General features: G+C 49.2%; 1 protein-coding gene across 4 annotated transcripts; it reads right to left on the bottom strand.

Annotated features, from left to right (window-relative positions):
- Positions 1 to 2,441: 2,441 nt before the first annotated feature.
- PRKAB1 (protein kinase AMP-activated non-catalytic subunit beta 1) lies at positions 2,442 to 12,280 on the bottom strand. 4 transcript variants are annotated; one of them, XM_014253692.2, is made up of 8 exons: positions 12,261 to 12,280; positions 8,346 to 8,514; positions 7,758 to 7,924; positions 6,757 to 6,850; positions 5,954 to 6,068; positions 4,625 to 4,758; positions 4,070 to 4,138; positions 2,442 to 3,985 (listed from the first exon to the last, which is right to left on the bottom strand). In XM_014253692.2, the coding sequence occupies exons 2-8, from the start codon at positions 8,502 to 8,504 to the stop codon at positions 3,908 to 3,910; spliced, it is 816 nt and encodes a 271-aa protein (XP_014109167.2). In that variant the 5' UTR covers positions 8,505 to 8,514; positions 12,261 to 12,280; the 3' UTR covers positions 2,442 to 3,907. The 4 variants fall into 4 exon arrangements, with proteins under 4 accessions (XP_014109167.2, XP_005524473.1, XP_087921328.1 ...); XM_005524416.3 differs by lacking the exon at positions 12,261 to 12,280 and adding an exon at positions 9,388 to 9,512; XM_088065202.1 differs by lacking the exon at positions 12,261 to 12,280 and adding an exon at positions 8,892 to 9,340.
- Positions 12,281 to 13,902: the final 1,622 nt, after the last annotated feature.

The following is a 13,902-nucleotide window of genomic DNA, read 5'->3' as shown; positions in this document are numbered from 1 at the left end:
TGGTGAAATGACGGCTTCCTTCTCTCTGGAGTGCCCCTGCCTCTCCTGCTCCACACCTGGCTCTGAGCTGGGCAATCCTAGGTGTCACAGCTGACCCAAGAGCAAACCCTGGCACTATTTAGCATTTAATACTCGTCATTCCCTGAACAGTAGCATAAGTGGCTTCACAAACCCCAAGCATGTTCACATGCACTAACCCAGGTGGATTTATCCTGCACTAGAGCAGCAGTCAGCTGCAAGCACCTCCAGCTCAACCCTGCCTCAGCCGTGAGATGGGCAGAGGTGAAGCACCTGTGAGTATCTGGGAACAGTCTTACCCTGGTCAATGACCCCACACATCCTGAGCTGGAAAAAAAGGCATCTTAATTAACAACAGTTAATTGACAGGTTTGGGACTTACCCCAGCACTGTACTAGGAGCAAAGCGGAGGGAGGCAGTTCCTCATGCCACTGCTGTAACATGCTGGTGCTTTAAGGCCTAATAGCTGCAACTTTAAAAAAAGACCATTCACAAATCCAGTCAGATTGAGTACAACCTGCAGTTACTGTACAGCTCAACTTACACCTGCTGGGAAAACTTGCTAGATCAGACTTCAATGTAAATACATCTATTTTTAACTGAACTAGTTTTTACAGGGTCTGAAGTATTCTTTCACAGGAAGAGGTTTTTAATATTCACACTGCTGCCTACAGTAACTTAATTTGTCCTCCTACTGTTCAGTGTTTTTGGTTCTGTGCACATAGCCACCCCCTCAGCCCCGAGAACGGGCTTGCTGGAGGCTGTGGGGGTGGGTTACCAATGGCTCCTCTTACGTTTTGGTCTACATGACATTCTCCATAAAAATGCTCTCCATCAACCCCAAGCTGCTTGATTTATCTATTGTGCCTACTATGATGTATATGATGAAATGCTGACTTGTTCAATGTTCCTTTATTTCTTTTACTGTGCACAAACAATACTTATTTAAAGCTCATTGTTGCAGTCCTATTGATGCATGATCCGAATTGTAACAGAACTAAATTAATCCAGAAACTGGTGGAGTAAAACAAAATAACTAATTATTTATTGAGCTTTTTGATTCCCAAGAACCCTGCACAAATCCATGTCAGCTTGACCCCCACATGCTGTGCTGAAATTCAGGGGGTCGGGGAGCTCTTATTATTCCTGTGCTGGTTTAATCCAGGGTCCCCAAAAGTGACTGTAACAAACGTGTCTGCATCTACCTTTAAAAAATGTGCTCTCCTAGCAACAGCCAAGAATAAACATAACAGCACAGACTGTGAGCTGTGGGTGGGGAATGTAAGTGAGCTAATAAATCCAACTCTTGATCCAGCTTTTGCCTTTGGAGGGATTTGATTCATCCCATTGCAATAAGGGAACACAGAGTGATTAATCTAATTCATTCACCTGTCAAGCAGAAAATGACCTAGAAAAAAACCCAATAAAACACCCCAAAACCCACCTCCCAGCAAAAACCAAAGCAAGTTTTACCTCTTAGCTTACCTCTTCTTCATCCACCCTCCTGGAGAGAAAGGGATTTGGGGGGCTGAGGGTGGCAGTGGCTTACCTGAGGAAATTTGTGGCTCCTGGGACTGTCAGTTGAGGCCACAGGTGCCAGGGAACAGCTCAGAGCCTCCATCACCTGCTGCTGGTGGCTGGAAAGGTCTGGGGCACCTGGGCTTGGTCACCCCTGGGCAGGGCAGGGTGGAGCAGAGGGAGGGTCACTCCTGCAGACCCTCCCACAGCCTGGGCCCCCGACCCTGGGCTTCCCCCCGCAGCCCTCTGCTGCCAAAAGCTAATGGTGCAGTGGCAGCTGCAGTCCCTGTACTGAGCCCTTTGCCAGCTTAAACAGGCCCAGGGGCTACAAATCCAAAATTAAAAAACCTCAAGCTTTCTCCACGATAATTATTCCTGTCCTGTGGTTCCACCATACCTGATGCACTGCTGAAGAATGTGGAGTGCTCTGCAGGTACCAGCACTGAGCACACATCCCACAGCCTTGGCATTCCCTGGAGCTACTGTACGCTGCAGAGGCACAGACTGTCCCCTCACACTGCTGGACCTGACCCCAGAGTCACCCTGCTGAGGACAAAGACTTGGGGAAAAAGGTCTGCTTGAAGTGGCTGCTGGAACAAAGAGAAGCTGACAGGAGGCTTAAGGCCCATCCCAAGCTTTCAAGCTCTGTTGCTGGAATTTTTAAATAATTGACTTCTTGTCCTTCCTCTAAACTTTACATCACAAATAAACAATAACACTTGGGTCTTCTTCGCTGACTGAGTGCAAGAGGAGAAAGTGTTTCAAGCTGCACCGCTGAATGAGAAGCTTGTACAACCCACCAAGGCATAAAACTGCAATCAGGGAATCACATGTAACAACAAAATAACTCACTGAAGGCGAGGTTACCACAGATGGGAAGGGTAACAACAAGACAAGTCACGCGCTTCTCTTGAAAATGTTTTATTTGTTTCTAAGAGGTTGAAAACAAGCAATTCTGTAGTTCAGAATACCAAATACTATCCATAGCACAGAATGAAGAAAGAGTTTTCAGAGAAAACCATTGCACTAGACCCAGATCTACTCAGCTACTGAAGATATTGCAACAAGGCTGGTGAACAGACCCCAGGATGGCGAAGCACCCTCCCACTGTGGCTCACTCCACACTGGCTGCTGCAGCTCTGTCCCCACTCAGACTCCTCACAGACTTGTGCAAAGTGCTTTCCTCCCCCACAGAGGGACGGGGCTGGTTCTCATTGGCACAGTCACGGTGCCCCAGGCACCAAAACAGGCCGGGGAAGGGCCCCTCCTGCACTGGCTCCTCCCGGGCAGGCCTGGGGCACACTGGCAGCAGGTTTGCATTAACGTTGCATTTGTTTTGGGATAAAACAGGCTGTCAACACCAAAGACAGGCAGCCTGGCATTACTATAATCACCTAGAAAACAGAAACAGAATACAAAGTTGCCTGCTCCAGGCCTGGGCACAGAGGGCTGTGGCATTGCTGCATCCAGCACTCTGCAACTGCTGACACCGAGGGGTGAGTTTGGCCACTGGACACAGGAGACTTACAGTCACCTTCAGGCTGTTACTGAGGAACTCATCCCTAAACTGAATCCATCCATTTCCTTCCAGCCACCTCTCCCAGCTTAAGGAAGTCCTCATCAGTGACAGCAAGAGAAACCAGTTTCCAAAAGCAGATTACTGCAAGACACATTTACGATTTACAGAAAAATCCAGCCATTAAAGATAATTGTCTTTACCAGAAATTCCACTGGGGAAAAATGTATTTCAGTTCTCATGAAGAGAAAAAACTACAGAGCTATTCACAGTAGAAACAGTGCACCCCACTCTACCGTAAAATAATAATGAGCTTGTAGTGATTATGTTGCTGATTTTGCCCAGAAAAGGCTGCTACAAGATGACCATCAATATTCACACTTAGTTCAGCCAGGCAAGTTGGGAACTTGCTACTGAAATAATGTTTGATGAGCAACAGAAGCAGCAATGAGCTTGCTTTTGCTGAGTGTTATGCTCAAATCAGATTTCCCAAGAATCCTGAACTTTCTAGGCTTTGGGCTGGCAGACTCCCAGTCTGCCTCACTGCTGAAGCTCTTTGATCTTTGCTGCCCTCACATTATTCAGCCTAATTAAATTGGTGGTTTTTAACTGAGCTGACAAGGGGCACTGACACCTTTGCCACCTGTCTAGTCACTGTGAAGCTGCCATTTCCAAGAACTTCCAAGGTGGGGCTAACAAAATAAGGCAAATACAGGAGAACCTGGAAGTCTCAGGAAAAATATGAAATCAGAGTTTGTTTGCTACAGCACAGAGCAGAAGTACATTTGGTTAAGTGAAGCGTTTTTTCTGAGACTGCACTGGCCCAGAACAATTGGTCACACATGACTGTGATGCTCATATTGGCTTGTACAGCAAAGTGGTGACGTATTTCTTCTTGTAACGGTGTGTAGCACTGAGCACCATCACTCCATCCTACAGGGGAGGGAAAACAAGTGAGCATGTGCCATGGTCAGACACCCAGGCTGCCCGTGTGCAGGCTGTGCCCTGGCCTCTCACCTTGATGGAAAGTGCATAAAGGTGGTTCAACATGACGTGGTTGGGCTCGGGGAGCAGAGCGGGGTCACACTGCAGAGAACAGGGACAGTGTGACAGAAACAGAAACCACAGTTCACTCCTCACAGCTGAGGGGTGACAAACAGCACCTGTGACCAGCCATACCCCCAGCACATCACTGCTGCTCACACTGAGCTCATCACAAACACTGCCACCATTTCAGAACAACCCCAGGTCCCTCTGGGTAAAACCCTCTGCATCCTCACCAGGACCATGAATCAGACTGAGATTATCCCTTGTGTGTTTCTGGTGTCTTAACAGTTGATAAGATTAAGGTTTTGGGAGGAAAACGATCTAGTTTTTCATTTTAAAGACAATCAACTAGAAAAACAGATTTACTTCGGATTAATCCATCAGGACATACATCACAAGGAACTTACCTACACAGTAACTTATCCTAAGGTTTTTCCTAAGCTGTCCCCTGCCTGTATCCAGATTTTTCCCCATCTGCTCCCAACCTCAAGTGCATTATTTAGCAAACCAAAGTGATGTACTCACAGAAATGCCTGTGTCCTTGTTCAGGATGACCTGCAACAGGTGTGGGGGGAGAATGGGTGGAGATTTAAAGCGCTCCTCTGCCTTACAGACATAGGGCTCCTGGTGGTACGGTCCTGGGGGTGAACTGGACAGCTCTGCCAGAGAGATGGTAAATATTTAATCTTAAATACTTGGTAAGAACATCTGCTCTTTATAGGGACTTGCAGCCTAAAGGAATCAATGGCACTTAAGTACAACAACTGCAGCAGCTGGTGCAGTGCCAGAGGATCAGTCACTGCCCAAGAGAGGATTTAAGGTGCCCAAAGTCTGACTTGGAATGAGCTGTGAGGTTCTGGGCAGCAGAGTTCTGAGGGCACAACTGCACTTCAGATCTTCTCTGTCACCTCTGCCCAGCACTTCTGCTGCAAACACTCCACAGAGCAGGCTGCCCTACAAGGTTCCTTCCACGGGATGTACAGAAACATGGGATGCACCTGTCAAAGGCAACTGCTCCCCCCTGCATACTGGGCTGTGGAAAGAGCCCTTCAAAGTCTAATCAGGGAAAGCAAACCCTGCTACAGCCTGTAGGGGAAGACATCTCCTAGAATCTCCCCCTGGCCTGCCCCACAAATAAACACTTTCTCCAAAAAAGCTTCGTCCAGGCAATGCTGCACAGAATAAAACACATCCAAACACATCTCCTGCCTCAGGTTCAAAGGTCTTCTGAAGGAGGGTGTAAGGTATGGACTCCATCCCTACAGAGCTCAGTGACCAACAGGGTAAAGCTGACCTCAGACACAGCTCAAGCTAAATCCAACCTTTCTTCTGTTACACTAGAACATGAAACTTAAGGCAAAAATTGTGTTTTTGTATTATTTTTAGATAAATAATTTATACTACACTGTGAGGATACTCCCAAGCCTGTGTTAGCACTGAGATGAACCTAATTTCTCCCTCCTAAAGTGCAATTTCTGACCCCCTCAGCCACCTCCTTAGGAGAGGAAGACTGAATTAGAAGCAATGTAGGTTGTCAGCATTGGTTTGATGTGGTAAAGCAGAGACTGATCCATCAATGACTGCCCTAAACTCAACCATTGCACACAGCAGGGGCAAACAGTGACTGAGCACCTGGGACTTCCTCATCATCAGATCTGTGTTGCTTTGTCATAGGCTTCCTCCTCTGTGCATTCCACTTTCTTCCTTTGGGCATTTTTGATTCCTGCACACATCCACAGGGCCTGACACAAGTGCAGATTAATCTCTGCTGGAGCTTTAACTCAGATAAAAAGGGAAAATGAAATTTTTACCAGCTCTAAGAAGTGTGACATAAAGTTACCAGCAAGCTCATACCAGACATGTCTGAACATTTCTGGGAGTCCACCATCAAAGCATCGAACACTTCAAAGTCAGTTTTCTTCACCTGGATGACATTGTTGACAGTACCCAGCTGGCTGGTTACTACTGGCTGGCAAGAGACAAGATAGAAAAAACAGAATAAAAAAAGCCTGTGGGACTAATAGAGTCTCAGAACTACACAATTACCAAGAATGAGGTACATTACTTTTGAAATATGACGGAACCAGATATGAAAAGAGCTCAGCAGGTGTTAGGTTAAGAGGAAGGATTTTATGAGGGGTTATGAGAGGTTAAGAGCAGGATTTTATGGGCTGGGAGGGGAAATGCCACCAGGGTCAGGTGTGGGCTGGAGTTACCTGTGACACCAGCTCTGGACACTGAGTTCTTAAGCACATGGGGACCTGCTGGGCAGGCTGGGGTTAAAGCTCATTTTATAGCAAAGGAGGGAAACCAGGCCTGGTAGACATTGGCACAATTATTGGACTATGAAAAGATTTAGAGCAGCAATAGCACCATGCTGGCACAGAGAGCCAGGAAGGCACAGTGAGCTCTGGGCTGCCAGAAGTGCTACAATGCTCTAAAAGGCAGTTTGGCACTGGACAAGAAAAGCTTGGCATCACTTATAAACCAATGGCCAAGAGATCCTGTCCCTCATTGCATCTCCTGCCCTCTGAGCCCAGTCCAGTGCTGCCACCCAGGCAAGCAGACATCAGAAACCTCTCTCTCACCAGCTTGAACAGCCCCTTTCTCCTCTTCAGAATCTCAATCAATAAATAGTGACTCCAAGCAAACATTACCTCTGCAGGATCATGTGTCCACTGCCCATCCACGAGGAACTTGTACTGGTGCTCTCCTTCTGGCAGGTCCAGGATTGCCACAAAGTTATTGTGACTGGAATTTAAGACAAACAATCAGCCCTGCAACATTTTGAAAAGTACCTTGGTCTCTAAACTGTGACACACACTGTGACACAGAGCACGAGCTTCCTCAACGTGCAAAACCTTAAAAAGGCAGAGAATGCCTGATGCAATCCAAAGGTAAAGAATCAAATTATGATTAATGCTCATGATAATTTTCTGTGACAGCAAGTCCCCCCCCACTCCTGACATCCCATAACTGGCACTGAGCTTTTGGAAAGTCTCTCATGTCTTCATGTTACTTGTTAGCACACAAGACCTCATTTATCTGCTGATGGAACAAGATCAGCTTTCTCATATTTCCTTGCCTTTCAGTATTTGCCATCATAAATTACATTTCCCAAATGCCCACGAAATAAATGAACAAAGAGCAGATAAAAGCAGCAGCTCAATACTTCTGGATCTGAATAGCTGCTGCTTGGCCATTTCCATACTCCTTGGCTATGAACTCCCAGAATCTTCAGAAGGCTTTACCAGCATCTCAAAAGAGCTGAAAACAGCTGATGCTGCTCCAACAGGCCACAGTCTCTGAACCCTCTGAGCTGGGCAAAAGCCACTGACATGGCAAGGATGTGTCACCAGAGACCCTGTGCTAGGACCAGCTCCCCTTTCCACAGCCCAGCCCTACTCCAGGCCCAGACTGCACAGCAGGGACTGTTTGGAGTCATCTGTGTGTTGTACCCAGTGAACTGACACACAGCTGAACAACTTCCACCCTGTGCCATCCAAGAATGGAAAAGGCAGATTGTCATCAAGGGCCTGAGGAGAGAAGCAGGACAGTGGTAAATCCAGCACAATCCCACCTCTCAGCTGACCACCTTCCTCGTGGCCCTGAGCACTCCCAGTCCATGGGGAGCAGCACTGCAGCAGCACTTCATTACCTCCTTGTCAGAGGAATTTTACTCCAGTTGTTGAAGGAGCCTGATAAATAAACTTCTTTCCCTCCTCCAGTCCAGCGGAAGACTGTTGGCCGAGCTTGCGTGGGGGTTTTGTCATTCACTTCCAGATCTTGCTGCCAAGCTAGAAATTCTTCTTTCTCCAAAGGAGCCTGCAAGCACAATGCCTCAATCAAAAAGGGTTCTTTCCCGGCAGACTCAGACAACCTGTGCTGCACTGAATAATTTTTTTGCCCTCAGGCAGGATTCTCTAAGTCTCTAAGTCTGCTACAAGCAGTTTTTGTCAGATACAGAATACAAGCTGCATTTCTAGATGCTGTTCACAAGCTCATTTGCACAAATTCTGCCACGGTGTTAAAGCTTTCCAAATTTGCAGTAAGAGTGGAAAGCAAAATAATGCCCCACCCTCCAGCCCCAATTACACCTGCTTAAACACCAATTCACTCTCTCCTTGGCATGGGAAGGAAGGGGGATGATCACCTTTGTGCAAACTCAATGACAAAATCCCTGCAGGCTGCAAACAGCCCCAGAGAATTCCAAGCAAGCAACGCTGGGAGAACAAACCAGCAATACCTTCATTTCCTCTGAATGGAACAAGTCTGCATCTTCAGGACTGTCCATTAGGATTTTTGGTCTGTCCCCCTCTTTGGGGGCTCCTCCTGAGCTGTCCCCTCGGGAGCCTTTGTGCCCATGGCGCTCCAGTCCCGCTCGCTCGCTGCTCGTGTTCCCCATTTTTATGGATCTAAAAGAGCAGGGAAAGCCAGATTAGCACACGCACTCCCACAGCTGGAACGCCAGCAGGCAGGAAAGAAAACTCATCAATAGCCTTGGGCTGTGTTCTTGAGTTGAAGAGCCTCAGAAACTTGATTAACCCATTGTAAAGTGATACCATACTCTGAACAAAGGCACTAAATGACAGTTTTTAGCTACTCCTTAAAGTGCTACTGTTCTGTACGTGAGCACCTCTACCAGACTCAGCCACTCCAGAAGCTGCCCAAGCAGGTCCCTGCCACACAACACAAAGCTGCTGTGTCTCCCTGAGCTAAGGGCTCGTCCTCTGCCTCCCCGTGCCCATAGCACCGGGGAACTTTCCGTCACAACGCTCCAAAAGCAGCCTACCTGCAATGGGACTGCACTAGAACAGCGTTATCTCACCCTGCTGAGGATGCTGAGAGCAGCTGAAGGGGGCTCTAAACAAAGAACCACAGAATGTCCTGAGCTGGAGGGACCCACAGGGACCAGCCAGGCCGGCTCCTGGCCCTGCACAGACACCCAACACTCGCAGGCAGCGCCTCAGAGCGGTGTCCCGGAGCTCGGGCAGCCTCGGGGCTGTGACCACGCCCTGGGGGGAGCTCAGCCCCGCTGCCGCTCCAAGGACGCTCCCTCCGTCCCCGCTTTCCCCGGGAGAAGCAGCGCTTGCAGAGCCCCAGCCCTGCTGCCGCTCAGCCCCGCCTGGATGCGCACGGAAGTCTCGCCAGAACGGGGCCCGCAGGCGCGCCCCCCGCGCTCCGGGACCTCCGCGGGGCACGGGGGGCACAGCCCGGCCCGGCAGCCCCGGGACCCAGAGCCTGGAGCCGCCCCTGCGCTGCCCTGCCCCGCCGGGCCCGGCACCCACCGCCCGCCGCGCTCCCGCCGCCGCCGCCGCGCTTCCGCTTCCGCCGGCCCGGCCCGGAGCCCGCCGGGGGGAACCGAGCCTGGCGCGGCCGTTCCGGGCTGCCCCGGGCTCCGTGTCCTGCTCCGTGCCTGGCTCCGGGTCCCGCTCCCCCCGCGCCCCCTCAGCACCGCTCTGGTGCCGGGGCACGGCTCGGTCTCGCCCCGGGAGCCGCCGTGCCCGGGGCAGCGCCTGAGGGCGGTGTTGGAGCCACGGGCAATGGCGCGGAGCGCGCCGAGCCCCGCGGTCAGAGCGCGCTGGAACCATCAGCCCTGGTGGCTGAGCGAGCACAGATGGAAAGCTAAGTCCTTAACTGATAAATGTTTCCCAAATTAAATTACACGGATACATTTCTCAAGCATTTCCACTTACACTATCCCGTTTTACCCTTGGCTCTCCCCCAGCTGTTGCTGGTTTTTTCTCCCACTTTCCTCACAGCCACAGAGCTGAGGCCTGCAGGTGTGTCACCGTTCTTTTCACAGGTAAATTGCTGTTTTTCCATTACAAACAGAAGCTGCCTGCACACAGACAGAAGGATTCCTACCAAATGTACGTATCCCCCACACTGTAACACTGTGGGAAGAATTCTGCCGGGGTGGCTGTGCCAGTGCAGTGCTGGCTCCCCCTGTGTTTTGGGGAACAGCTTCTCCCTTTGGGGGACAGGCTGGCAGGGGCTGCCGGGGCAATGTGTGCAAGCAGCTCTTCCCCAGCCCTGCACAACAGCCCCTGCTATGAAATGCAGCTGCTGTTATTTTGGCATTTCACACAGCTTAGTGCTCCTAAATTCCTTGTCTCCAGCCCCGGTTGTTTTGTTCTCCCCAGTTTTCCTGGCCAGCACTGTTTGCAGTACAGGGTACCATGTCTTGCCCATCTCTTGTCCATCCAGGACCATTGTGATGATCTGCACAACAGCCACACAGACCCTCTACAGGCCATGGTACCTTCATCTGGGGCCTGGCCTTTGCAATGTTTTTTGTTCTTCTAAGAACCACAGAGTGGTAACAAACTGCAGGGTAAGGACTGCTAAGAGATCACGAGGCTGTGGTAGGTACAAGCGTACACCAGACATTTAAAGTCTGTTTTCCCTGTGTCTGCTCCCTTTTCAGGACTAGTTCTTGTCTCCCCTCGCCGTGACAGGTGGGTGTAGCACAGTCCTGGAGCAATCAGCCTGTAACTCGCTTTGTCAGGTGCTGGTCCCGAGAATACTGAGGGCTGACATTACACCATGAACAGCTAAATCATCCCCCACCTCCTCACACGTCTGTCTGCACACTCCTTGCATTCACTGGAGCGTCGTTTTCTCCCCTCAGCCTGAGTGGGAGCCCCATTCCCTCCCAGCTGTTAATGCAGGAGATGTGGGAAGTGAGGGATTAGCTAAAGACAAGCCACAGGGGCCTGGCAGAGCTCAGCCGCCCACTGATTCTCTGGAATCCTGGAGTTTTCCTCCTCCCTTCAACAGCATCTGTGACTTTTTGCCTCCTTTTATGCTCTGCAGCCTGAAGGGCATAAAAACTCCTCCTCTTCCACCCCATCTGAAGCAGCCTCCACATTCCAAAGGAAGACTACAAAATACCTTTTCTACCTCCACCCCTATTAGGGTAAAAGGACCAGGGGAAAACACAAGTGACTAATTCTCAATAAGAAATTCCCTTAAAAAAAAAAAAAAAAAAAAAGAAAAGACAAAAAAAAGACACATTCCACTTTCAGACTGTTCACAGCCCATAAGACAAGATAAAAGTAATTAATGAAATGCTTTATCTGGTGTCATGACTGTGCCACACCACCTCCTAGGATAATGTGAGGTTGTAAAAGCAGAGGCTTGTAAAAGACCTGCAGGATGTGAAGAGCTGTGTGGTCTCTTAGTTGCCATGTCAGTAGCCACAAGCAAAGCTCAGCTCCTTCTTCCCTCCCTCAGACCTACCTTCTTTAGTAAACATGAGCTAGACCTGGCTTGACTATTAAATCTTCTGAGTCAGAAGTTAAATTTAAGGCTGTTTGGTTCTTGGCTCTCAAAATGATGAGACTCAGCAGAGTTGGTCAAAGTTCTGAGAATCATTGCAGAGCACTTTGGGTGCTGTACAGGCTGAGGGGTCAAGTGAAGTGACATCTTTGCTACTGAGTCACTCTACCCCCTTGGAGATATCATTTACCATCCCTCTCTATCAGCTGACTCATTTTCAAAGAGAGTGAGGACCAAACAGGATAGGTCTGAGGTCAGGAGAGACCCGTGTTAGAGGAATGCATGTCTTGGATTAGATGGGGTGAAGGGTGACCTTACAAGCTTTTCAGGCACAGAAGACAGGGATGACACTCACCATCAAACACTGTGCTCTTTTTCACTGTTTGGATTACCTTTCTAATTATTTGATTAAAATCAAAAGGCAATTAAGCCCCCACTGGATACTGGTTGAAATGTGCACATGAGGCTGCCACGGCTCGCTGTGACCACACAGCCTGCTTTGGTCTGGGGACTTCACTTCCAGTGGAGTTTCCCCTTCTCTTACCTCAGAGTAGGTGTCCAAAAAGAAATGCTGTGGCCTTCAGCCTCAGATTGTGCAGTTCAAAGTCCTGAATAATCCATTGATATCTTGCAAAGTTCTTTTCCCTTGACATGAGGCAAGCTTATTTAGCCAAAGAGAAGTCATTGCAAGTGAAGTGGAAGCTGACTCAGCCCTACAGCGAGAGATGACAAACCCAGAGGAGCCATCCTCAGATGTGAGGTGGTGGATCAGATTCACACATGCCATAAATCACATTATAAAGGACATGTGAACAAGTGCTTCTTGCAGCTTGTGTGCTGTGGAGAGTGAGCTGTGTAGGAGCAGGATAGAACTTACCCCAGAGTTGAAGACAGCGTAAATTTAACTGCAGAAACCCTCTGGTCGTACTGTGGTTTTCCATTCCCAAATTTGTTCCTCCAGCTTTACAGTGGCTGAGTGATCTGTTTCCAGGCCCCCTCCTCCTTTTAGGTCACTTCTGGATTTAGCCCACTTTGCCAGGCTGGCAGGGAGTGCAGCAGAGGAAGTTGGGCAGCCTCCTCAGAGGCTCAGTGCTGTCTCAGGGACACGTGTCCTGCTGTGCGTGCAGAACATGCCGTTGTGCTTGGGAAATGGAAAGCTGGGAGTGCAAAGAAGGAATCCCTCACACACCACTGCATCCCTTCTCTGCTCCAACACTGCACACCTCCTGAGCCCTGCTAATTCAAAATGAGGTTGGAGGTGGGAGGATTGTCAGAGGAAACCAACATTTAGATAGTTTTTGAGCCTGAAGGTGCTGCCTGTGGGGACTGAGGGCTCAGTCTCAGGAAGTTGGGGGTCAGGCAGCAGCCCTGCAGAGCCCTGAGGGCTCCAGCCTTGCCTGGAGGTATCTCCTACAAAGCCAGGGTAGGTTCCACATCTGTTCAAGGTTTGGTGATATGAACTCTTCCCTCCAGGAAACACCACCTTCCACAAAGGCTCCTGAACAGCTGTCAGATAACCAGAATGTTTCTAACCAGCTTGGCTCCCATCAATCCAGTGACTTTCCTTGTATTTAGATCTTACTTGCCTTTGGGAATTCAACCTTCAACTCTTCTTGTGTGTGTGCACACAAAAACACACAAAGTAAAGACTAATGGGGGAGATGATCTTCCCCCTTCTGAGGCAATCAGTCATAAATAACTGGTAGAGCAAGGTAGGGCCCAAGGGAGGAAATGAGCCTAGAGAGATGTTTGCACACTTTCAGCAGAGGCACCTGAACAGATGCTGAGAGTGAGGGACACTGTGGCAGCAACCAGATACAACCTATTTCCAGGCTGAGAGGCAGAACACACTGTGAGCACATATCCAAAGATAGAGGTACAAAAGCTACAACTTCTGGAGCCTCACCACTCATGGATCCTGGTTGCAACCACATAAATTGAAGGGCCAGCGCTGATCTTCAGGTGAAAGCTGTAAACTCCTGGGTGTGCCTGCAGGGAGGCACCCCAAGAATTTAATTTCATGTTGTCCCCAAGATTATTTTTTTTGTTGTGCAATCTGATGAAATTTACACCACATGTTGAGTGTCTGGCCGACCCCCTTCATACAGCAGCTAAGAACCCCCACTTATATTTAGAAGCCTCTTCTAGGATTACATATCAAGATATGTGTTTAGCAGAATGCAGCTGCCTTGTAAGAAGCCAAAGGTGCCAACATGATCCAGGAGCTGAGGCCAGCAATTTCAAGTTTCCATCTGTCTCTGCCTGTAATATGTGCAGGAAAGAAAAGGGAGCTGGACTTGAGGCATTCATTGGTGCCTTCAGCGTGCGAGGACACTGAGTCCAAAAAACGGAAGCCTGAAGCAGCTTTGCAGAAGGAAGACTCTGTTTGTGCACCCAGGGCACAGATGTTGAGTTGAAATACATTTTTACTGCTTCCCACCTCCCTTTGTGTCATCAAATAACATCATTCAGCACATATATAATATAACAGGTGGTTTCTTTCCTACAAAAAAAGGTAG

This window comes from Pseudopodoces humilis, chromosome 20 (genome assembly GCF_049639895.1).
Source record: "Pseudopodoces humilis isolate 2021_Gansu_Grassland_sample_001 chromosome 20, ASM4963989v1, whole genome shotgun sequence".
Lineage (NCBI taxonomy): Eukaryota > Metazoa > Chordata > Aves > Passeriformes > Paridae > Pseudopodoces > Pseudopodoces humilis.
This window is presented reverse-complemented; position numbering and strand designations above follow the sequence as displayed.

Excerpts from the sequence above, each read along its gene's own strand:
- PRKAB1 (XM_014253692.2), bottom strand. The coding sequence starts at position 8,504 with ATGGGGAACACGAGCAGCGAGCGAGCGGGACTGGAGCGCCATGGGCAC. Across the intron at positions 7,925-8,345 it reads TCCATTCAGAGGAAATGAAG|GCTCCTTTGGAGAAAGAAGA; the intron begins GTATTGCTGGTT and ends TTGTGCTTGCAG. Across the intron at positions 3,986-4,069 it reads TTTATGCACTTTCCATCAAG|GATGGAGTGATGGTGCTCAG; the intron begins GTGAGAGGCCAG and ends CCTCCCCTGTAG.